This window comes from Pieris rapae, chromosome 13 (genome assembly GCF_905147795.1).
Source record: "Pieris rapae chromosome 13, ilPieRapa1.1, whole genome shotgun sequence".
NCBI lineage: Eukaryota > Metazoa > Arthropoda > Insecta > Lepidoptera > Pieridae > Pieris > Pieris rapae.
Window position 1 is genome coordinate 8793871 of NC_059521.1, and position 26558 is coordinate 8820428.

Genomic DNA, 26558 nt, shown 5'->3' on the forward strand with positions numbered 1-26558 from the left:
TAATAAAAAGGTTTTTCTGTTAAAAAAGAAAAAAAAGTGCACTAGGATTCCCTGTGTCTGTAGGCAGCTAGTGCCTTCCATTTGGCAAATTAACGGTACTTGACATAATAATTTCTACATAACACTTATATTTTATACTTAAACTACTGTTGCATAATAAGAATATTTTCTGCATCAACAAAGGATATCTTGAGAAGATGTTGTTTAAGATTGATAGTGAATGTAAAAAATTTGAATCGTTAGTGAAAGTTTAGTTTTTAAGAAAATGGTACTATGGAAAGGCTCTGAAGGCTTTTTGGATAGCTTATACGTAGGTTTACGTTGTGCATGATCTGGTATGGTCAGTGTTTGTTTCTGAATAATTCTACATATTGCCGATAAGTTATTCCAATTATTATCTTTTAATCCTCTCTCTTAGTTCGTAATCAACTTAAACACAGGTGGAGATGCGTTTGCGCATTTTCCGTTGCTGCAACTCGACTCACACTAGGCATCCTCTTTTGTATCCGGAGAGGCAAGTGAACAATACTCAAAAAAATAACTTTCGTTGTAAGAAACTCCCGGGGTCGTATATTATATTGTAATGGCGCTTCATAACACATATCAAATAGGTATTTAAAAAATATATAATAATTTATAACACATAAAAAAACTATGAAAAACAAAACATGGTTCATGTAGAAAAAATAAATTGCTAATGTCTTGAGACTTGAGACATCAAATACAGTATAACCCGAAGATATTTGGTTCGATCAGTCGAAAAAGTTATGAAGTTAGCGATTAAAACCTTTATTAAAATAATGGTAAATCCAACGCAGCATGCTTTCAGAAATTAATTATTTGTGTTAAACATTATTATTATATTATTAAAACCTAAAACTTTGAAGCAAATATTATACAATGACATTTACAATTACAGAAATGAAATAAAGATTAAAATTAAAACTGTCGTTATGCGAAACGATAGTACACAATTTAAGAATCTATCATAAATTCATTCAATAACCTAGAAATCGCTTACAAACAGGTATAGAATTAAAATTGACATGTTTTTAATTTGCAATTATCTTTAATTGTCTGTTGCATATTGTTTAGCTCTGTGCGGATGTTCTGCCTGTAATTAAAGCACTGTGTAAGCGTAAGAAATTACTATTAATAAAATAGAGATCAGTACAAAATATAGTATAGGCGAAACTATAAATAAATAAAATATATACTTAGACCAAAGTGTTCCATTGTGTATGACACGAAAAATAATAAAAACACTATCTGGAAAGTCGTGCTTTTGCTCAAATACTACTTTATGGTCTTATTTTTCGAAAAATCATCTAGTATATGCAACTTTACAGAAATTGGTTAAATAAATTTAAATTAGATACAGTTTAGCAAAAGGCTTTTATTATCATAGACATGAAAACAAATAATACAATTATTTCATTTTACCTCATTACTACTAAGATTACTACAGAATTTCATTAATTGTAATAGAATTATGACTATCATTGTCACTTGTGACTTGACAAACAAGATGGTGCGTAACCGAAAAATGTGACGCGTAACGTAAAAATGTGGCGGTTTTTTTTACAACGCCGATTAAGATGTTTCACTTCAAAAATACATCAGCAATGTAGGGAAGTCAACTATAACTTCAATATAAATGTAACTTAAGTATTTCCTCAAACTACGATTTTGTTCCCTTTAGAGATTCTTGGACAGTGGGGTTCAGTGCCCAGGCACTAAAAGGCAGTAAAAGGTCTAAGTTGGTAGATAGTAACACTGATCCCGGAGCTGCTGCTTTCCTCGCTAAACAAATAAGTACCGGAATACAGCAACTAAATGCTACTAGCTTTAAAGGTACACCGGCAAACTTTTTATATGTTTTAAATTTCTGTTAATGAATTTTTAATTCATGTACCATACTAAGTAGGTTAAGAAAATTAATTTAAATAATACATTGAAAATCGCAATTGTTTGAATAATGTACGGAACTTCTATCATCTATGATATGTCGGACTTTTGTCGATGAGTAAACCAATGAAATTCAGGCCTTATATAAAGCTGACAGTTTTATCAGTAGATCAGCAAAATGGCGTCCCTAACAAAATGGCGCCTGCTTATATTGTGCTATTCGTTTTTGTTTATAGATATGGCAATGTCTTCCCAGGAGGTTATGGAAAAGCTCACTGCGGGCTTTACAAAAGCGTTAGAGGAATGTAAGAAAGAGGTAGTTTGTTATTATCTACAGTATATAAATATGTATATTAGGTGTTTAAGTGATAATCTTGGTTAAGAAGATTAAGTAATTTTCAATTGTATTAAAATTAATTTAATTGATTTTATCAATGTACTTTTATTAGGTATATAGATTATAAGGTAATATTAATCTAGTATAATTAGCAATATTATTTTAGTTAAATCTGGGTGGACACATAATGCAAGACTTCATGAACTACTGGCGGGAGGAGTATGAGCTGTTGAATCGTGATCTGGGCTGCGCTATCATGTGCATGGCATCTAAGCATGACCTCATTACTGACGATTTAAAATTGCATCATGGAAAAGCGCATGAGTTCGCTAAAACTCATGGAGCAGGTAAGAAGTCAAACAGAGAGATGTGTTATGACACGCACATATTTTCAAAAAATTTACATATAACCTAATATATAATGGTATGTACCAATTATACTTTATAATTTCTTTGTCCTTTCATGTAATGTTATAGTTAATTGAATAAAAATCAAGTATTTATTGTGTACTTGTTACAAGTTAACCAACGTAATAAAACTTTAATAACTTCTTGAGGCTTATAATACACACATAAATATTTTATAGACTATTAATTCAAAATACGTATGACCGATACGTATTTAAAAAATACAGTGCGTGAAGTCTGCGTGGAAGAAGTGAAACTTCATAATGTAGAAATGAAAATAGGAAGCATCCACTCTTGCTCTGTCTCTTTCTATTTCTTTCCTCAGGAGCGTTAAACGTTTAATGCAACCTTTTTTAAAGTCGCATTAGTAGTTTCAATTTAATAATCACGCTTAAGAGTAGTTTTCATCAGTAAACATGTAGTACTGGAATAAGACTAGCAGGGAAATTCACTTGTGAGGACTGTGTACAATAGAACATAACGTTTCGATATTGACCTCACTTTGTCATAGGATAGTTCAATAGATTCGCTTTTTCGCATATGTTTAACATCTCTCCAACAGTACGCGAGTGATTAATATAGAGTTAAACTGAAATCCTCTATTATTTAAGCATCCGATGACACAGGAACCATACAATAGGCTTTGAGTGTAGTCAATGAAGAATGAACCTTAATGAATTTTAATCATTAGAGATTATTATAATCTTAATATTCATTGCACATTCAGGAACTTGCTCTTATACATGGGATATATTTTTAACCCTATATATAGTAAAGTCAAGTGTATGTTGATTTTTTTAGACGACGACTTAGCCAAGCAGTTAGTGACGATGATACACGACTGCGAAAATAATCAGCCAGAGAGCAGTGACGATTGCATGAGAGCCCTGGAAATCAGCAAGTGCTTCCGGAAGAAGATCCACGACTTGAAGTGGGCTCCTTCTATGGAAACAGTACTGGAGGAGATTATGGCTGATATATAGGTTTAATGCCCAAACGTTGACCTTGGCTCTTCAAATGGGCTAAAATGGATAACAAATGAAGAATCAGTCTTCTCAATATTATTATACCTGATGCCAATATAATATTTAACTTTTTTACAGCTGCCCAGAATAGGAACCGCTAGTGACATTGGCTATTAAATTTTTAACAGGCAATCAGATCAGTAGAAATGTCTAACATTTTGAATAAACAAAGCCTCCACTGTTACATACTCGAAGATAAGTTTAATCTAATGGTGTAAATTGAAATTTAAATAGAAGTAGAAACTATGGCGTGCTTAAGCTTATTCTAAGCTAAGCTTTCTAAGCTTATATAATATTATAAAACTTAAAGACGTCAATAAAAGCTATCCGTTTTAGCCCTGTTTAATTATAACGCTTCTCCCAAAAACTGGTCAGTATGCCCCTATTGAACTTTAGCTATTAAGTGGTACGGTGGTAAGAGGTTAATAAACTTTTGTTCATCTTACTTTTTTTTATTTGATGTATTCAACTTAAAGCTTGAAACATATTCCCCAATAAGTAAATATTTTGTAAGCGTCATGAAATGAGCGCGTCGTCTCATAGAATCTGAGATTCGTAAATTGCACATGGTCCCATTTAAGGGTCCATGCACCTGAGCCTTTATTGTTTGCCTACGTGACGGAAATATACAGGTTTTATTTACACAAAACATTGTCTTGATTCATAGATATTTCGTTTGCGATGACAAGACTAGATTCTAACAAATTGTGGTACAACACTTTGATTTTTTATTTAAACTAATTAGATTTTTTATTACGTTAAGTGTATTAATTAGTACTTCATTAAACAAATGAAATTAAAACTAAATAACATTCTTCGTTCATTTTTAACAAATGCTTTCTTGAAAAACGCAAAAATCGGATCAAATACGTAAATTACCTAGTATCTACGTGTTTAATAATAATAAAAAGCGAGAATATAAGACCACACTTGCCCTTTACAGAAAGAATTGGCCTAATAATAAAATAAATAGCTTATTTTTCTCTTTTTGTATATAGTAAAAATCTAACTTTTATAAACATATTCAGCTCTTTATAGTATTAGCGTAAAGCTAAATGGTAAGATCCTGCATTGACTTGATAATCCTGTAATCCCTCAATAAATCAACGCAAAGCCGATACTAATTTACAGCCTTCGTCCTCTTGACATCACTACTCAATTAGCTAATGTGTTTATTTTATTTATTTACACTTCGTTACATTAAAATATAAAAATTGAACATAGTTAAATGAAAAGGAGGCCAACTGGCTGCCTTATCGCTTTCGAGCGATAAGGCAGCCAGTATTAAATATTGTCATTAAAGGGTTATTAGAAATTTTCAACAAAATATAAAAGATGAGTAATATAAAAGGGAGCAAGACAAAATAACGTAGGAGTGAGAAATAGTTGATTAGCTCATTGTTTATCTCTACGAAATTTTAGTGTTATTATAACATATAGATTCTTTATGTATTATAATCATTTATATGACCATCAAATTGCTAGTTATGATTGTCAAACGCGAACTATAACTCCCGGACTGATTGAGTCTCGCCTCTAAATCATACGCTTTATCCTTAGGCTTTCTTGAAACGTAGCTGACAGAAAGTCGAGATATACATATGTATTCATGTAAATTTATAAAACGACCAAAAGAATTGGCAAGACTCTCCATCACACTTTTCAATCGTCAAATTACTTTTAATCACTACTTTGCTATACTATTACTATATACTATTAATTGAATATTGGATCAGGTACGGCAAAGTGAATCTCAAATATGGAATTCACTTGCAAGCTTATTTAAGACTCACAGCGATTGTATCACGTTGGTATATCACTGAGCTACTTGAGGTGACTTCTGGCGAGCGAAAGCAATATCTTCCTGTAGAATATCGCTCGTTTGTTAATTTAAAAACGACAAGTACTGTCAACAAAGAAATGAAAATCTAATTATTTCCTCCAACCACGATGTTCCCTTTGGAGCTCTGGTGACATGGGGTTCAACTGCATAGGTGCTAATTAAAGACTTAAGTTAGCACCCGGTAGAAAGAACCGGTGAAGTCAGTGCTGGTTCTTTCTTCGCTCAACGAATAAGTATCGAAATACAGCGAGGAAATGCTGCCAGCGTTAAAGGTACCATTATGATCCTATCTTCCAAAATAAACCTATTTTTTTATTACACTGCCACAGGAACCAAACCTTTTCTACTGGTTTTAATTTTGTTTTTATGAATTTTTAATTATTACCTATCTAACCTACATAAGGTAAAACCTTGTAAATACTCTGGATTTAATTGTTTTTTAGGTTTTAATAAACGATACAAAATACGTAATGTTTAAATTCTTTATTGATCCTATACCTCAGTTAACACTTCCCCAACGAGTACTTCCACTGTTGGAGTCCATTTAAGTAAGTGAATTCCGCTTCGGAAGCATTTGGCCACCTCCAACGCACGCTCGCATAGGTCTTCTTTTACCTGATGCTGTTTCTCACACTCGTGGACCATGTTCACCAGCTTTTGGGCTACTTCTTCATCTAAAATAATCGTGGACATTTATCATGAGAAAATTTTTTAATGATTTAAGCCTGATTTTTTTTTCTATAGAAACATGTTCCTGCCAGCATACACAGAACTTAAATACAAGTATTCTATAGTTAACGCGTTTTTATGTTTATATTTTTGAAGTGAAATTTCTTAAGATGCATAACGGTATAATTTTTACTAATGTAACGTCAGTGCAGCTTTTTTGTCGAAGAAAACGGAGAGAGCGATTGAGAGAGAGAGAGAGAGAGAGAGAGTGGGTGACAAAGGGAGATTAAAAATAGACGCCATTGATTAATGTATATGTTTAGTAGTTACATTTATTATTATATGTTTAGATGGTAAATCTTCCGCATAACGTCTTGCGTAGTAAACGCAGATTTTTTATTTATTTATATTATCATTAGCACGTCTACAGTGTGTAAACAGTGTGAATATATCTATATTCACACTTTTTTACTGTTACCATGTATTTGTACATCTGTACAAATACATGGTAACAGTAAAAAATTCGGTACCAATAATTATATTTTGTCTCTGTACCTGCGCCATGAGTCACTGCAAACTCTTGTGCATTACCATGATGAAGATTTCCAGATGTATCGACCAGTTGCAGTTTCTGGCTCATACACATGATGGCACAACCCGTGTCACGTTTCAGTAGACCATAATCTTCCTTCCAGAAGTGATATAAGTCTAATAAAATGTTTTCATGAAGATTTAACTGTAATAAAACTGTTTTAATGAAGCAAGTAATCTGAGGATTCTCTCTTGTATCAGTCTTTAGATAAAATTTTCTTGAATTAGTTAAATTATGCAAACACTTAGTTAACAATATAATATATAGAAACCAAATTTTAACTGATTAATGTAACCTCACCTCTTGCTTGCATTCGTCTAAAACTTTGAGAAAGCTATGAGCAATATTTTTCAATGTCTCTTGTGAGGCGAGAGCACTGGAGAATAATGTAAGCACGCACAAAATATAAGCATAACAGGCCATAGCTACGACTTCACTCTGTCATTGTGAGCTGTTCATTCGGATATATAAGGCGTTCATCGAGTAATAATTGGTTGTAATAGCTGGTTACGAGTTGATTAATTATATCAAAGTGCAGGTGTATGTGATGTATAAAGGTTACGTCAGTTATTTAACACTTTATTAAGAAACTAGTGACCCGCCCCAGCTTTGCACGGGTGCAATGCTGATGATAAGCAGGTTTATATTATGTATTGTTATTTCCGTCGCTGGAAAGCTCCGATAATATACGCGACATATACGATATAGACCTATACCATCAGGGATTTTTCTGTAGACCTTTTCAATGTGTACAATACTTTGATAAAACTCGTAGGATTCAGCCTGCGTTTGCAATGTAAGCGGAAAAAATGTAATTATTTACGACATCACATTAGAAACCTCAAAAATAACCGTACTAATCCAGTATTTAATGGATGTTATTATAAATATAAACCTTCCTCTTAAATCACTATATCTATTAAAAGAAACCGCATCAAAATCCGTTGCGTAGTTTCAAAGATTTAAGCATACAAAGGGACATAGGGACAGAGAAAGCGACTTTGTTTTATACTATGTAGTGATATATGACGTCTTAAAATTATAATAAATTAATGTATGAATGAAGATAATCAGCCTGACACGCGCGGTTGACTTTTGGTTCTAAAGCGTTTTCTTTACTTTGTTTTTCATCAACGTACGTGTTAAATATACACTTTCTGTGGTGCCCAACCGTGATTAGACCACAGAATAGAGCGTCGAGCCAATAGGTCAAAACCTCACTTTAGTTTTTAAAGTTTTACTACAGCGTGTGAAGTAAAATTATATTAATTAAATTATGTAATTTTATCATCTTGAAGGATAATAATGAAATAATAAGGAAAGATGAATAGGGTTACAACCCTATTCGAGTAGCTCCGGAAATACTTTAGTGGGATGCTGGTTGCATGTACTGGTACCATGGTAGACCTTGATTTTTTTATAAGACTGGAGGGCAATCCAGCCTACGGGTCACCCAAAAAGGGCAGTCATCGCAGTCCACGGACACCTATTTTAGTAGATGCGATGCCGGCCATTGTGTAAGGAAGGAAGGTATGTCCTCAAAACAAGAACAAAAAATATTTAACAGATTTATTTTGTTAAAACTAAAAGCATACAAGTTAGCAATCTCGTCGTCGTGTGACTAATAATGGTTGGATATCAGGTGTCCAGCCAATTTTCCATATACCTCTTCGAAAGCAATTTGCGAGTTCCAAGGTAGCGGCACAATGGTGTTTTTGCGTCACGGCGCGTGCGCATTGTCTATAGAGATCTAGTAGTGTTTTAATCATCTTATCATCTACAATAAATTAGAAGTTATTTATTTCTAAACTATTATAAGTATCCTAACATTAATGTAAGTTAAGTTGCAATGAAAGTTAGGTTGCATTTAAAACACGGTATTACCAATACCAAACCTAATGACCAATTAAAAGCCTTAAGCCACCCCCTTGGCAAAGCATAGACATAGGAAAATCTACTTCTACGGGGAAAGTGGGATCTTTTATTCCTCACTTCACTCCAATGAGCTTTCTTCTGCCCTTTAGGCGACTGACCACTCGTGGCGGCCCATGCCGAGGTCAGAATCTTGTAAGAGATGCCCTTGGGCTATTAGTGGAAAGGCACACTTCAGCCGAGCTTTAGCGCTTAGCCAATACAGCCCGAGGTGAGTTGTCATCGTCCTTCATGCCAACAGCGAAATTGCAATAAATATTTTGGAGGTCTTTTTTCGATAGAAGAATTTATATTTATATCATCTTGGCTCCCAATGGAGCTAGGAAGTAATTATTGGTATTGAGAGTATGAATAAAAAATACATAGATCCTGAACAACTGCTGATACATACACTTGCTACAGGCACATAAATTACTTAGTAGACTTAACTAATAAATTACAATTTTATTAGTTAAGTCTACTTAGCTGAGAAGGTATTACTTATAAATTTGATATTTTTTCTGCCCGTTCTATAAAAAAAATTAAAAAAATATATTTTCCTACTCGTCCAAAGTAACGCTTCTTGGATTGGGATTGTTTTTCAATGATATAAGTAACTTTATCTATTCATTCGTTTTAATACTTCAGTATAATGGCGAAAAATATTTGATTAATTAATACATTGATCATCCTCCTTACCCGCTCCCTTTGCTGTCAAGAACCCCACAGCATTTGATTCTATCAGACCACGGGCCTCGACAAGGTCAAGGGCCACCATAGTACAAAATATCAAACAGCCAGTTGCTGTTCTATTCAATATATAGTCATTGTTCCAGAACTTAATTATGTCCTCATTTAAAAGGTGTGAATGTACCAGCTGTAAAAAAAGGCTACATCGAAATTTATTACGACATGTTAATGTCACTTAATAAAAAAAATCGACGTAGGATTTTATACTTAATGTTTTATATGTGAACAACTAGTTCAATCCGAAACACTGGTAAGAGAAAGAAGACTTAAGAGTGCGTTTACTTTTTTGATATAGGAGGCAAATGGCAAGTGCGTTGTCGACCATTGTGAGAAATGGTACGCTCTTTTCTTGAAGGACCCTAAGTATTAGTAACGAATTGGGCAGTTTTTTTTTGAGTAAATGAATAACTCCATGCTCTTTAAACATTTGATGTTTTTATACACAACTAAGCGATCTCGTAACGCAAGACTTCTGGAATCTGCCCATGGGCGGCGTCATTTATCATCAGATGAGCTTCCTGCCCGTACGCCTTGTTACATTAAAAAATATATTTTTTTATTAAACGGTAAATTACTCAATAGCTCAGTTATTTCATTTTACTTTGGTTGGAGTATTTTTGGAATCAACTTTACCTTATCCCGACAATCAAACATTTTCAAACCCATACTGTAACTAAATTGTTGCATTACTTCCATATTGTACTAACTTCAAAAAGTAACTGAAATGCTTCCGTAATTAATTGATTAAGTGTTAATTATTGCAATTTGTAACGCAGTCATGACTTCGAATTACCTTGGAGTTAAATTCTCTAGTGAACTATTGTCAAATTCAGTAATACAATATTATTTATAATCGTCAACCTTCATAGACGTTAAGTAAAATACTTATTTTTTTATTAATTAGTAAACTTACAGCTAACATACATATTATTAAACAAAAGACTTATACACTATACTAAGCCAAAATAGATTGATAAACAAGATATATATCAGTCAAGACTGTAAAAAAACGATAAAAGTACTGTTAGACATACTCCTGAGATCTTAAGATGAAGAATCTGAGAAGATCTGAGATGAAGTTACAGATTACACTCACCCATTCATTCACACGTGTGTTACGCGTCACGTGATGCTTTTTGTTTAAATATTACTTCTATTTATTAAAGTTTTTTTTGGGCAACAGGGGGCAACACACAATATATTTATACGACGGATAATAATAATATCTACACTATATACTTCATGGTATCTTTTCTAAAATATATGACAATTATGGCAAACATAACTGTTACAATAAATTTTAAAATATACACTTCCGATTTAAGGTTTTAAATTTTTACAACTTATCTCTTGTTAAGCAAAACAGCGGATTACATAATTATTATTAGATAACTTACATAGATTTATTACTAAAGAATACTATATGTGTTCGCATGAAGCGCGTATTTTGACAATTTTTCGAAGTGAATTCTCTATTATTTATTATAAACCTTTACGTTTGACGCGTCAATTTCGTGGAATAGATAGAAACCTGTCGTTTCCAACAGGCCGAAAATAACTGAATTAGTCTTCATAAATAGTGAACAACAGAACATGTTACTCAGACAAGAAGCCAGAGCTTTAGGCTGCTTCGTTATTGGAAATTTAGGCTTCCAAGCCTGTTTAGGGGTGTTTCAATAAAAATGTAAATAAAAAATATACAGGAATATACATTTTATTTCAAGTCCGTAATACAGGCATAGGTCGTCAAGTATAAATCAATTGGTAACTTAAATCAATATATTAGGTTATAATAATATTATTAACACTCTGTACAATCATTATTTTGCTAAAATCTAGACAATTTAAAAGCCGTATTTGGTAGCGTCATAGTAGTGGTTAACAATTATATTTAATCGTTGCTTCACCTAACACTTAAGCAAAGTACTTATGTACTTAATGTCGTGTTTTAATTAGCGTAGCTATGGGTTTGAGAGTTTCCATGGGTATCACCATGGGCGGTATCACTTAACAACAAGTGGCTTGTCGTTTACCCGCTGTTCTATAAAAAATCTAGAAATTGTGTAAGTGGGGAATACTATCTTATCGCTTAACTAAAGATGATGGTGGCACACACAAACAAACGCGCTAGTGTTTTGTTTTTTATTTCACATTCTCATTATCAAGCGTTTATATACAATATCTGAGGGTTTATATATTATTAATACTTTTCTAAAACCGCCTCTATCATTGTAACCTCAGGTGCGATGCCTTCCTTTTTCGCGTCCACCTTGAAGCAAGCAGCCACCTTAACCACACGAGTACAGTCGTCTTCGATATCGTCAAATTGCTTCTCACAATTATGCATTAGGTCAACCATTTTTGTTGACAGTAATTCACCTGGATTAAAAAGCTAAGTATAATAAATGTAGGCTTCAAATGTTTCTGTGATTTTGTCACATGTACAATAATACTAATTTGGCAAAAAATGGGTGAGCAGTGTTGGCTTTTGCGTTTGACTCGTATCTCTGAGGTAGTAGGTTCAATCCCGCTGTGCACCAATGGACTTTTTGTCTGTGTGCGCATTTAACATTCACCATTTTCCATTAAATTTTGAGGCCCAGACCTAAAGAGGTTGCAGCGCCAATGATTTATTTTATTTAAAAAATAGTTTGGGCATTTTATGTAATTCAGATAATTCAATATTACATGATTATACTTCCTAACAAAAACAAATAAAAAAATATAAAACAGATCAGTAACTTCTATTAAGGAATATTTAAAACACTTAAAGCTCAAAGAACCACCCAAATCGCGTAGAAATATGCATTGAAGATTTGACGAGTTTCTTTATATAACTCCGGTATAGATTCCGATGAGATACGAGGAAGAAGCCAAAAAAATATGAATTTGGTTGCAAATTCACTCTGAGGAATGGAATTATCTAAATATTATTAATGAAAATGGCGCTCACCTTGCGGAAAACTGTTTATATAATCGTGCATATTAACGTGATGCATTCTGGCATCTTCCTGCATAAGTGTGAATTTATTAGACATACAAATGAGAGCACAGCCCAGCTCTCTATGGACAACATCGAAATCTTCGCTCCAGAAATTCTGGAATCCCTCCAGGATATCCGCTGTCAATCCTGACTGAAGTTAGGTATTGTTAGATTACAAAATAGATGTGTTAAGTTATTATTCTAATTAATATTTAGCAAATAGATTGTACATAAAAAATTTCGAGGAAATTTTGTATAACAGATTAAGAGAAGTTTAACTATACAAATACCCATACAATACGCAACTATAAGTTGGCGATGGGGTCTCATATATTTTTAGGCAGATGAAAGTTCAAAATGGAGTACTTTTTGCTAAAAATATAACTTTTCTGGTTATACTTTAACTAAAACACAACAAATATACACACAAAAAATTACAAATAAGGAATATTAGTGACTTAATTCTTTTGTAATACCTCTTCTCGGCATTCATCTAAAGCCTTCCCGAAATGTGCAGTGACGTGACTCATTACTTCTGCTGAACCCTTGACTGGATTCGAGTGTAGTACCGACACAATAGCTATCAAACAAACCCACTTTGAACCCATTCTAGCGACTATTTCTTGCACAATGGCGAACCATCTACACTGATCTTATTATATTCTACATTAAGTTTTTTTATTTAAACATATGTAATTTAATCACGAGTCGTTACGTACATAAACCCGTTCTCATAATACCGTCTTAACACAAGAGTAGTAAAGGCGAAAGTTGCATGTATCAGCCCGATCGAGCGATGATGTACGAGGGACCAAATAAGTACCTTCAAGTCACATAATTTAAAATTTTAGCCTGTCATCATGTATCGAAACATTCACAGAACTATAGCTTTTATAAATTCCGTGTTAGGGAATAGATTCGCATACTTACTTGGGTAAAGATTTTACAGTATGTGATTTAGGATTATAGGTTCGTACTTGCTACGGAGAGTGATTTTCGCTCACGTGTTTAAATATAAACGATGATATCCTTTTACTTGACAAGATTTATTTTACATACAAACTGTAATCAAATCTCATGATTATTTTGTAACTAGCGTCCTATCCGCCTCGTAAGGCTGACCATTAGTTTCTCAATAATAGCTTATGTCATCCCTTGAAATCATTCTCTTCTCAATGGAGAAAGAATTCATGAAACCGGTCCAGTTATTTTGAATTTAATCTATACAAAAATACAACTTTATCCTCGACATAACATTAATATGGATATAGCAAGTACTTCAGAAATTAACTGTAAGTTTCTTAGACATCCTTAGCGATACCTAACTAGAAACTATACTAAATTTAAATCATCACGTCGCTAAGATGACTTTACAAGAAACATGCCATGGATCAGAATGCCACGCTAGAACTCTCTAACAATTAACGTTTCTCCTCTTCGTCAAAAACATAACCCTATTGATCGTAAAACAATTCTTACTATTTCTGTCACGATCACATTACATGGCTCACTGGTCGGGATTCACTTCCCTATGTGTCGCGGACGACAAATCGCCACAAGTGTCGCCATGGGATCGGAAATAGTTTAATTTTACCCAAAATTGGACGTGCTGTGAAAGTTTTTTATTTCATTCAAGGCCTATTCAATTTTTGTATTGGTTATACTGTTATTATTGCTATTAAATAAGAAAGTTGTATTGAAAATAATTCGTTGATAAATTTGTTGAGCTCAGAGTTCCTGGATTGATGAATGTTTCGTATATAAAATGCTAAGCAAATTCAGTGCGGGAAACAAAAAATCCCGTGACAAAGGACCAAAATCCGGGACCTGAGAAAACTGTTTATGTGTGAAAAATACTAATAAATAATTAATGATTTTATTTTAACGGTTTACATGGCGCAAAAGCTTTTTTTTAATAATAAATTACAAAATAATATGATTCCTTGTGGTTATTGTAACTTAAAACTGGTTAGTAATTAGGATAGGTAAAATTGTATTTTGTGCACAAATGCCAGTTCTATTAATTCAAGAAAATAAGTTAAACTCCCCTGACACGAACTATAATTTTCTTTCCTGGCAACTTTTACCATTTGTCATAAGTGACGTGGCGTAGAAGCAATCCGTCAGCTAATGAACGTGGATCTGACAGCTCCCGTGCGCTGCCAGGGAAATGATTTATATGTTAAGAGAATTGTCAGGGGTGAAAAAATGTATATTCTTCAAATTTACTTTTAAGGAATATAATAAAAGTCTAATACAAAGTAAAACATAATCATTGAGATGTGTAAGTAATGAAAGTATGATATAAAAATACAATTTTATTTAGATAGCCTCAGATTTCTGTATCTGTTTCATGATCATATTTCAATATAATAAGCAAGTAGGTGATCAGCCTCCTCGAGCTGTTGTTTAATGCACATAAAGAAAAAAAGACCAATGGTGCACAGCCGGGGATCGAATATCCGACCTTACGGATGAGAGTTGCGACTCTGATGCCATTAGACAAACACTGCACTGTCTAATAATGTGGTTTGTTATTATTTTTTTTATCATATAGATTATTCTTTCATTACCAGTATCTAAAAAATGTATCTGAATGATACACACCCCTTTATAAGTATAGAGACTATACATAATATATTTCACATGACAGACATGACTCTATCAAACAACATCCGCAGGACGACAATTGTTTTATTTACGTATTTTCACGTCCCTTTTAAAAAAACAAACAAACCATTTCAATTTAACGATTCGATACGAACACACATCGCCGCACACACCTGAGCTTATCTTCGAAACAATAAAATGAACGACAAACACGCTGCAATCTGGCGGGAAAATATAAAAATTTACATATAAAAGAGATCGCGATTTTCGGAAAATATTTATACCTCCCCTGGCAACACTACGTGACGCGAATCTTACGGAGCATAGCAACATACGATTAGTCATTGTGTGCTCCCTACTTTGTAATATAATAACGTCTATAGATTTCCTTTTCAATCCTTATAAAATCAGATTCATGCCTTGTTTTTGATTTAATATTCCTTAAAATAATAATAGGTATTATCTTACGTCATCTGTGTTGTGGCTGTATTGAAAGATTGCTATTCTTGATAAGAAACGTACTTTCCTTAAATGGATATGGAGCCTGGGGCTAAAACACTCGTCGCTAGGATGGAATTATACTAAAACCAAACAGATTTGTTTTACAGTATTTATTTAAATTGCCTCATTCATTTATTTATTGGCGTTTTGTCCTTATGACTCTTGAAAAATTTTGAAATACAAAAATACCTATATTATATTTGTCTCTTTCAGAAATAGATCTTACAAGTTATCCAAACTTGAAATTTTTCATTCGTTTGTTATTCACCAAATTCAAATTCACCTCAACATTACTTTTTGTTTACAAAGAATTTGAGGACAAACGTAAATACAGATGTGAAATTCAAAGTTTTTTTAAAAGTTTAATTAAAATTCTAAACAGAACCTACCAGACATCGTGTTATTTATAATTTATCTAATGGACATCAAACATGTCATTATGTATGAAAGTAACCAGTCTTGTTATATCTATAACGACTATATTAGCAATGATGTTTATATGTTCAGATATCAAGTGAAATTAAAATATTGCGATACTAGAGCCAGCTTTATTTTATTATAGAGATATTAACGTAAGCAATGAATACCTTAGTGGATTGTGTGCAAAATATATTCTAAAATATTGTCAGAATGTTTAGTAGAGCTAAATGCGATTCAATGTTAGCATTCATTCTACTAAGGTAACCTTAATAATAACAGTAATGGTGGCTGATGTTAAAAATAATATTCATTCATTTATGCATTTCTGTAACGTAAGTTATCTATGAATAATCATGTTTAGTAATAATTCCTATTGTTTCTTTTTTACAGGTATTCTCTATTGACTATGTACCGAATTATGCAAATGTTCATAAAGTAGATCATACAACCGTATTCTAATTTTAAATATGCATATTTATGTATCACATATTTTTTGTGTCTTTAGAGGTAGGCGAAAACTCATAATTAATCGCAAACATTACAGATTTTTCTACCCTCATAAAGTTTTGTTGTGTTTTAATGTAATTCTTAAACTGTATTATATTTGTAATTAAAAATATAATATCTACATCAGTAATCTTGTGTACAATATTCTAAACGACCAGTTGAAAACTGGAAGCTTGTATAAGTACCGATGTAGAAACGTGATCTGGTTCAAAGATTCCTTTAAAGCTCGCTTCAATGCAATTAGCAAGAGATTTCACAACATATTTTAGCATAACTAGCCTTTAAAATTTATTAATTATGGTTTAATATCGAATATATTAAATTCTTCTTCTATCGACAAGTTTAATTATAATAAACTATGCAAACATTGCAAATAAAGTCAAATCGGTCATTTCTACGACAGAAAAATGTTGTGTAGCAAATACCGTGTGAATAAGCATGAATAAATGTTTAAATACTTCTCATGTGAATTAAGGTAATTTGTAGAAAGTATACTGCAATATATTAGCAATCAGGTATGTCGCATTAAAATTGCTGACACTTCCTATCACTTCTTTCAATGTAAAACGAAAATGGTGAATAAATTATTATAAAAATATCAGGATATAAAATAGCAACTAAATATATTGTATTGTTGTCTAAAATATTTTTAATTTAATGTATCGTGTTATTTTTGTGTTGTGTTGTTGTTATCTTTGTTAATAACAGTGATGGATAATACTTTGAAACTTGTTCAGCCGACTACCGAATACTTATCAAGCTCTGAATAAATAGGGTTCATTCTGTTGAATTCGCGAAGATTTCGATTGAGAGGTGCTGGAATACCTAAATTGATTTGCATAGACGGAATTGGGAATTACGTAATCCCAGTAGGATAACGTAATTCCTGTGCACATTCCAAGAACTTCACTTACCTCGCGATTGTATGCAGGTGGGCGCTTGTAGCGAGCTTAACCAGTGGTCTGTGGGGCGGGCGGCTAGGGCGCGTGGGCGGGCTGTACGTATACTCGCCCGCCTCACCGCCTGTCAACCACGACCAGTGCTCCGCCATCACTTCACTTTTTTATTTTTGTTTTCAATTTTAGTCACTTCACTAATTTTATGAGAGTGTTTCATTATAATGTTTTATTAGTATGATTCATCATTATTCCTCTACAATGTAAGGACATTAAATTATATCATTTAAGATCCAGACTGTGTCAACACCTAGAAATAAATTGGTTAGCCTTTCATGTCTGATCACGTAATTTGTTTTTGACTTCTTTAACTCAACGCGTAAGTGTTAATTGGGCACAGGAACGAATTCCTTTTATGCAATGGATTTATTTATTTAAATAGGGTCGAAAATCCGGCGATTTAAAAGAGTAGCAGAAAGTTTATTGCCAGTTCTTCTCTTCCGTTTTACGTTCTTGAATTGAGAACTGGCAGTAAATTTAAAATTAGAAGCATATAATATATATTTCATTTTTGACGTTCATAAGTCTACATTATGTTACCTATATTTGTATATCGGACAAATATGTATATAGGTGTATGCAAAGCCCATATTTTTCTATAGCATCAAAACATTTCAACAAACCCATTCGTAATGCCACTCTCAAATAACAAGTCTTATTAGATTAACAAACTTGATTTACGACATTTACAAGTTTTACAGTACAAACATTCTCAGTAACGAAAATACTATCTAAGAAGCCTCAAAATAAATAAAATAAATCAGTGGCGCTACAGCCTTTTAGGGTCCAGACCTTAGACACCAGGTCCAGAGATCTGAGGCCTGGGCCTAATAGACCAAATAAATCAGCCTGAATGGGCCTGACAGAAACCGTCGACTTTTTATATCTAAGACAAGCCGGTTTCCTCACAACGTTTTCTTCACCGTTCGATGTTAAATGCGCATACAAAAAGAAAGTACATTGATGCACAGGAAATCGAACCTACGACCTCGGGAATGATTGTCGCACGCTAAAGCCATTAGGCCAACACTGCTCAGAGAGCATAAAAGAACGCGCTGAAAATTCTTACTATAAATGCAGGCACTTTATAAACATCTTTAAAGATTATGGAATTGTAGCCTCTATTTATAGTGTCTTTAAGCTTAGGAAATAATTCTATCAGACCCTTGTAAGTGTTTATCACATTACTCGACTGAACAATGATCGTATTCCCCATTGGATACATTATTTTTCTTGCCCTTTCAATTCCCAAGCGAAAAGATGGTTTGAATTTAATTATTCATTTTCGCAAAATTGTATACACAATAAAATCTATGAAAATTATGTTCTTCGTATAATGGATTGTCTGCATTTAAATGTAGCAGAGGGTGTTTTCGTAATTTCACAAAAATATTTATTATTTTCGCCTAAAGCCCAAATTCGAGTAAAACATATATAAACGTGAATATGAACTTTTAAGTACCTACCTTAGACATGTATAAATCAGCTTTTTATGAATCTCCTTAAACACCGTGCTTTTTTACAATTAATAACCTACTTACAAAGGGTAATTATATATTTTTAAGTAAGTTATATTTAAAAGAAATATATTTATATATATATATATGTGTGTGAGTGTTATATGAGTGTTGCAGACTATTAAAAACCTCACAAAACCTACTCTAGTCTAGTTAACGATTTTTAATCCAGTATACACTATAAAGTTTTATATCATTGGTGAATAGAAATGGCATGTAAAAGGTAATAAATCTTGGCCCCTGCAGCAAGCACCTCAAAATTCATGGCCCCACTTATGGGGGCTTTTCCTATTGTTCGCTACACATTTACCACGCCATATGGGGTTTGGTGGTTTGAATTACATATCAAAGCTAGCACTTATTTAATAGACAAAAATTAATGCGGCTGAGTTATACGCTTTCTTAAGAATTTGAAAAATACTGTAAAACTTAGAACGTAAATCTTGAACAATCGATTGTACGTGAATATATGTTCATAGTCATATATAATTTGTTTTAGCGATGCTGAAGTGCGTTGGATTGTATTGGTAAAAGGTGGTTATTGATAACTTATATCAGTTTACTCAAGATAAATAAAAAAAGAGTCACTAATATATATATTGAAAAAATATTGTCTTTAAACCTATAGATTTAGAAAATTATAATGTAATGAAAATTAAGCAACCTTGCAATATAGAACGTCAAATATAATGACGATTTATGTTATCAATTTAGTTTCAAATTGCATTGCATTGTGCACTCCAAGACTCAAACGCCCTTCGTTTAACAGAGAAAGCTATAGAGTAGGTGATTAAGTTTTCCCTTTTTTACTGATACATGCATTTTAATAAGTAAATGAAAGAATTAAATAATTGTATAAATATGTATAATAAATACATCACAAATGATCTTCCATTAAATACTAATTGAAACCCTTTCCCTTAAATACTAACCTTAAACCATTTTCTAGTATTGACATGGATCTTAATTAGAAATAAAAACGATTAAATTAATGATTAATATAAATCAACAATCACACAGCTATCACAGAGAACACAGAGCGACTATATTTTTAATGTTTCTTGTACTGTTGTGTGTGTTAAATAAGTAAATTGTTTTAATAAACACGGTTTCATATCAAATGTATTAGCATCACAGAATCAGTACGGAGCGCCCTCCTGTGATTTGTGACAGACAACGCACTTTGAGGATTACCTAAACGCTAGAGATTACTAAAGGAAATTATTTGATTAAATTCTATTGATTATGTCATGTACCAGATAAATATTTTGCTTGGAAATTTCATAATAATAATATTCCTTATTCATTGGATTAAATATTTATAACAATCACATAAAATTAATGATTACGTATATATATACGTTAAAACTCTCGCTTGCGTTAAATTGTCCTACGCAATACTAGGTGTTTATATAAGTTAGTTTAAGCGAATTTACGATATATACTGTAAACAAGATAATATAAATTATGAAAAAAATCTCCATACACATTTTAGTAGAAAGCGCAATACTTTCAACCCAGCGCCAAAACACATTACTCCCACTTTGTCCAAAACAAACAATATTCAATTAAAATTAAACTCTATCACAAGTATATAAAGTTGATGTTTTATTGATAATAAGGGAAAGGGTGCGCACCCTAATGGAGTGAGCTCAGCCGTTTCGTCGAGATACAATTAAAAATGTTCATTTGCATATGTTTACTGATAATGCACTGAAATTTTATTATTATATAACCAAAAAAATTGTAACGAAAATTGTTGAATATTTAAAACACATTAAGACGAATTGTATAAGACTCGTAATTTTCATAATAATAAGGGATGAAAAATAAGTAGTTTTAGATTATTTTTAATTTGTATACGAAAATTAATATACATAATATATCATATAATATAAGGGAAATCCCAGCTAACTGTTGCTTGGTTAAGATCTTAATTTAAAAATTGCTTTTATTCCGTAGCAGTATGGTTTATTTTACATTGACAATAAGTTAACGCCTAATAGAAAACTCGCAGCACCGCAGTGTGACTCATAGTAAATTCCAATACAGGCGCCGACTTATACATGATATAGTTTTCAGTATTTATTAGATACCTATGTCTACTCAGTTTCAACTCCTATATACTTGTCTTCTCTTTCTCTCAGTGTGTGTTCACTTTGTATTAGAAAGAGACAACCATATTAACTTGATTTAGTTTTTTAATTTAGTTAATGTTGAAAATATTCTATTAATAAATTAATAAATATTAAACTCCGTGACTCCGGTAGAAATCGTGCTTTGTCTGAATATATAGTGACAAGTACTTTTGCTTAGGACATAAATAAAAGCTTATATATGTTTTACACAAGAACTTGGTTAGTCCTAAATACATTATATACATATCAAAATAAGATTTCATGGTTACAGACGGTCAAATACATATCAGCCATATACAGTCTGGCCTCTGATAGTCAAGTCGGAGCAGTTTATGTGAAATCGATGCCATGCTGTTTGTAAACACCTTTGTATCTACCACATCTGTCAAATCACTACGCAATAATCACTCTTATTACAACGTAATACGAGATAGAACTTTTCTGTTTGATTTATTATTTACCTATACTATTTATTTTTATTGGATAAATATTTCATTAATTAATGTAGTACTGAATAATTAAGCATGAAACACTCTCACTTATTACACAGTTTTGATACAAATTTCACTTTTAATTCGCATTTTGAGCGACAAAGTAGGTGGCGCGTCTCGGCGGGCACGTTTCGAACTAACCTAACCTTGCCGCGTGCACTCGGGGTGATCGTAATACTACGATTTAATGATCTTGATATTTTAAAACTGGTTTAATAAGTTTCGTAAGAGAAAGCTTTAGTTTTATAGCTCAGTTTATTCTTTGACTGTATTTTTTATTAATTAATCAATTATGATTCTAATTAGTAAGTTTATATTGTTTATGTATAGTTTTTTATTTTATTTTAATATTTATTAAGAATTTACATGTAGTATTTTTGGAAAACTATACAAATACATATATGTGTTATAAAAATCTATTAAAGCGTTAAAATTCTGTTTAGTTTATTTTTTTCTATTTCACTAAATATATTTATCAATAACGAGAATTTATTTAGCTACAATATTCTTTTTATTAATATTATTAACAAGTACTAAAACCGTTGAAACACACTATAACTCACCCCGCCGTGTGTCCGAAGCGGCGGAGCCCCTCGTTCATTCATTGTCGGGCTACAAGTTACTACAGCTACGGGCTACGCGCCCGCTACGCTAGCACAACAGAGGGGTGGAGCTGACCTTGTCTAGTATATTATTTGTATCGAGGGCTTTTTAATAATTAAAGTTGAGAAGTACAAATCCATATCTCAAAGCCCTGAGTTTTGGACTTAAGGCCAACAACTCGAAATAATAACTGGAAAAATATTATTTATATTAACAAATTTTCATTTGATGTCCAAATGCAAGTTTAGAGGCTTATTAAGTATTATACAATTTCTCAAAACCTGCACCGAAATGAACTGAGTTGCAAAGATATGTAACACTTAAATATTCGCGTCTACTAATAATCTAAAATATTTATAAATAATTAAAGTACAAATTGACAAAGTTTGTATGTCACGAAAAACTATCACTAAAATGCAACGAAACGAACACAATAAAAATTTAATGTAAGTACTCGACCTGACCCCATGTTTACTTTGCCCCCCACTCGGTGGGAATCGTAAACAACAAACATGCAAGTTTCGGCTGTTTTGCAGTTTATCCAACGTTAAAAACAAATATACTGTTGGAAACAAAATAGCAAAATTAAAATGACTTTACTATTGAATTTACTATTGAATGTGAAAAAACTTGTTTGATTTGACAAAACAACTTAACTTTATGTAAAATTTTGAAGAACTATGTTTTGCGAGAAACTTGAATTATGTCATTTTAGATTTGCTAGCGTGAAACTTGTTTTCAGTCATGATTAGCATATATTACAAAAGCCAGTTTCTATAAACATATCGATATTAAGGCGACTCGTGTTCAGTTCCGAGGCACTTAAAATATGCAAGAATATTAATATAGAAGATTCAAAGTTTATCTTTGATATACATCTAAATCTGTTGGGTATTTATCACAAAGTTAATAGAAATACATACTTGAAGGAATTCTTATGAATTAGATTTCAACCAAATAGCCTCACAGAGTTTACTTGGTGTAAGACCATACTTAATAAAGATTAAATAAATCACGTCTCAAAAGTAGGCCTTGCGCCGAACGTGCCTTATCTTGAACCCTTTGTATTTTACTAGACGTAAGTCCTGTGGAGAGCGCGTTTTAATTATAAAATTCTTTGCGGCCAGAAATCATTTCAATTAAACTTTTTTTTTATAGAACAGGGGCAAACGGGCAGGAGGCTCACCTGATGTTAAGTGATACCGCCGCCCATGGACACTCTCAATTCCCGAGGGCTCGCGAGTGCGTTGCCGGCCTTTTAAGAATTGATTCGTAAATACTTCAGTGGGCAGCTGGTTTCACAAAGTGGTGGTGCGCGGCAAAAACTGCCTAGAAAAACGCGCAGTTGTAAAACGGCGGTGAGAAGCTGGGTCTATACTAGGACTATAGAAATTCTATATTTAGTATAGACTATATACGCGAAGTAATAAATAAAATAAAACTAAAGCGAAAAGGAGTTAAAATTAACTTCTGCTTGTGGGAAAAATCAAAAGACGCTACTCAGAAATTGGTAAGATGATTTTTCTTTTACACTTTACACATATAGTTTAAGTCATTTCTAATTGATGTATTAATTATTTCTGCCTTGATTCATCTTGAGACTACGTGTTTAAGTGTTGTAATGTAATGGGGATGATATGTTATTTATTAATCATTATTTTTTATTTCATTACAATAATCAACTGCTTTATCTCGTCATAAGAAGCATGATGGTTGCCGGTGCTTTCAAATATATTGTAAATAAAACCTTGGCGAATTACAATTGTTACGAAGATCTTCTAGTCCGTTCTAAGCACTACATTTGAGAACTGGCAGTAATTGTAGAAATTTTTAAGTGTACATCAATTTACCTACGTGAATAAATTATAAATAGATTTATCTTATTTTATAAGTAAGTAATCAAATTCTGCATAACATTTAAATTGTATTAAACTTACTACTTGAATAGTCAGGACAGTTTCTTTCTGAACATATGACACGATAGAAGGTGTTGATACTAATTAAATACAGCTAATCTTCCCTCATTTCCTTTAGTAATAACAGAAATAAACTCGAAATCTCGCGTTGACCAAAATTCAACAGTTAGTTGAATAAATAAATAAATCTTCTAAGGTAGGATTGCACAATTCCATAGTTCAATAATGTTAACCAATAAAACTCACATACTCTATTAGGGTTATTTTCAGAAATTGTTAAAGTTCATCTATCTATGAATAAATGTTTCAAAGGTCCAAAGTAATTGAATGCTTACCAGTCACCAGTGCGTGTTCCCGCATTTATAAGGGTCTTTTATTAATTGCTCGGCACTCACCTGCGGACAAAAATGTGTACATGAATAATATTGTTACATTAAAAGTCTTTATCAGACGACGACACTGGATACAGAGTAATAAATTATAATTATAAGAATTTTAAATTTGTATCCTTATATCGAAGCGGGAAGTTCTAAAGTAAATTATTATATTAAATTTAAAAAAAAAGTTCTAAAAATATTGTGTGTATACAATATGAAAATGTGTATGTTAATCTTTGATGGTAATGAACATATTATTTATTTTAAAAGACATAAATCTAGAAACTTTAAGTCTGGACCTCAGATGTCTGTATCTGTTTCTTGTTCATTTCTCAATGTAAAAGGCTGTAGGTAATCAGCCTCCTGTGCCTGACGTCGTGACTTTTGTTTGGGTCTCAACCCGGCCACATGACGATTTCCTTTACCGTTTGAGCGAATGTTAAATACGCGCATATAAAGAAAGTCCATTGGTGCACAAGCCGGGGATAGCAACTACGACCTCTGTTAAATATATTTTTCTGCAAATTAGTTATCGGTATGTTAGTATTTTTTATCAGAAAATAATGTTTTACATATCCACTTTGACTATAAAGTTATAAAACTCAACGATGAAGATTTCGTTTTTTTTCTTCAAGCTTTTGTGATAATCATGAATCACTTGGGACAAGTTGGTGGTGATAAAATCGTTATTATGCAAGTATTATTGTTTTCATATTACGTTTTACGTAGCTGTCATGTTCATTAGTATGATTTTACGCCTAATTGGTATTAAATATTAATTTGAAAACGACAAAATAGATTTTCAAAATTCATTGTATTTCATAAGACGGATTGCGGTTTTTTTTAATAGAACAGGGGGCAAACGGGCAGCAGGCTCACCTGATGTTAAGTGATATCACCGCCCATGCACACTCTCAATGCCAGAGGGCTCGCGAGTGCTTTGCCGGCCTTTTAAGAATTGGTACGCTCTTTTCTTGAAGGACCCATTTTAATCGGTTGTTAACGTGATTGAAAAAATCGATTAAATACAGGTTCAAGTTCATAGATAACGTTTTCACGCTGTTCACTGACACAGTTCTCTCAGTGAATTATTTACGCGATAATATTTCATTCAACACAGCTGCATGCTTAGGCCAGTCATGACACTCTGTCACGACATCGGTACCGTTCGTAGTTGCTATATGTATATAATTTATATGACCTAAAGATGTGTTTGTTATAAGAGCACAGATTGTGCATAAAAACAAGTGTCATCTTATGGAACCTTTAATATTTACGCTTTTACAAGGGAATAGCTAGAACAATACAATAAGATTGATTTAAATGTATGTCGTTAAAATTAATAAAACGCGTACAAAACGGTATGAATAAGAAACAAAGATCGACTTAATTCATTTAATTCTAATAAAAATCTATTAAATAAAAGCAGCAAATAAATCATTTAATGCATATATAAATCGAATTTACACGATTTACAATTCAAAATGTCATTGCTCCCAAAAATCTTTCACATTTTATGACGACGTAAACCAGATTGGAGCGCAGAAAATATGTCAGGCAGAGCCTTGAGGTCACAATAAAATTCGGAAGGGACGCTATCTTAATAGAATATCAGGGTCCCTAAGACCCACACGAGTATACAATACCCACACAGTTTGCATACGGAATGCGCACGGAAATTGGTGTAAAAATTCGCTGAGTAACATCATAGTACAGGAAAATAGTGAAAGTTATCTTATATAAAACTTAGATATCACATCATTTACGTAGCATTATTAAAATCATGGTCATTTTCTTAACAGGGGCAAACAGGCTCACTTAAGTTAAGTAATCCCGCCGCTCATGGACACTTGCCAGAAGACTCGCATATGTGATGCCGACCTTATAACATTCGAATTAGTTCGGAAATACTTCAGTGCGAAGCTGGATCCAGGTAGTGGTGCGCGGCAAAAACTGCCTTAAAAAACGCCCAGTTATGGACTGACTGAGTGAAAGTTACGCTGTTGTTTCAGAAAAACATAAAAAAGCCTACGATTTGGCCTAGCACCTTGTACCTTTACTCTATCACGGATAAAATGTAAGAAGCAATTAAATTT

At 32.6% G+C, this 26558-nt stretch overlaps 4 protein-coding genes across 6 annotated transcripts in view; 1 reads left to right on the forward strand and 3 right to left on the reverse strand.

Annotated features, from left to right (window-relative positions):
* Nucleotides 1-26558, reverse strand: part of LOC110995515 (protein prickle) — a 254268-nt gene that overhangs the window by 148073 nt on the left and 79637 nt on the right. Inside the window, exons 1-2 of one of the 3 annotated variants that reach the window (XM_045630652.1) lie at nucleotides 21615-21689; nucleotides 17379-17670 (exon numbers count right to left, since the gene is read on the reverse strand). The exons of 1 other annotated variant lie outside the window; for it this stretch is intronic. In XM_045630652.1, the coding sequence (XP_045486608.1) occupies nucleotides 17379-17515 (137 nt within the window). In that variant the 5' untranslated portion in view covers nucleotides 17516-17670; nucleotides 21615-21689. Of the gene's footprint in view, nucleotides 1-17378; nucleotides 17794-21614; nucleotides 21690-26558 lie in introns of those variants that run through there. One more of the 3 variants, XM_022262717.2, reaches the window with a different exon arrangement.
* On the forward strand, nucleotides 2087-4123 carry LOC110995520 (general odorant-binding protein 1-like). Its single transcript, XM_022262724.2, has 3 exons — nucleotides 2087-2224; nucleotides 2412-2592; nucleotides 3455-4123. The coding sequence occupies exons 1-3, from the start codon at nucleotides 2087-2089 to the stop codon at nucleotides 3634-3636; spliced, it is 501 nt and encodes a 166-aa protein (XP_022118416.2). The 3' UTR covers nucleotides 3637-4123.
* On the reverse strand, nucleotides 5990-7343 carry LOC110995519 (pheromone-binding protein 2-like). The gene is made up of 3 exons (XM_022262721.2): nucleotides 7083-7343; nucleotides 6746-6926; nucleotides 5990-6195 (listed from the first exon to the last, which is right to left on the reverse strand). Exons 1-3 carry the CDS (start codon nucleotides 7203-7205, stop codon nucleotides 6014-6016), a joined length of 486 nt encoding a protein of 161 aa, XP_022118413.2. The 5' UTR covers nucleotides 7206-7343; the 3' UTR covers nucleotides 5990-6013.
* Nucleotides 11142-13044, reverse strand: LOC110995518 (general odorant-binding protein 2-like). Its single transcript, XM_022262720.2, has 3 exons — nucleotides 12903-13044; nucleotides 12397-12577; nucleotides 11142-11822 (listed from the first exon to the last, which is right to left on the reverse strand). Exons 1-3 carry the CDS (start codon nucleotides 13032-13034, stop codon nucleotides 11644-11646), a joined length of 492 nt encoding a protein of 163 aa, XP_022118412.1. The 5' UTR covers nucleotides 13035-13044; the 3' UTR covers nucleotides 11142-11643.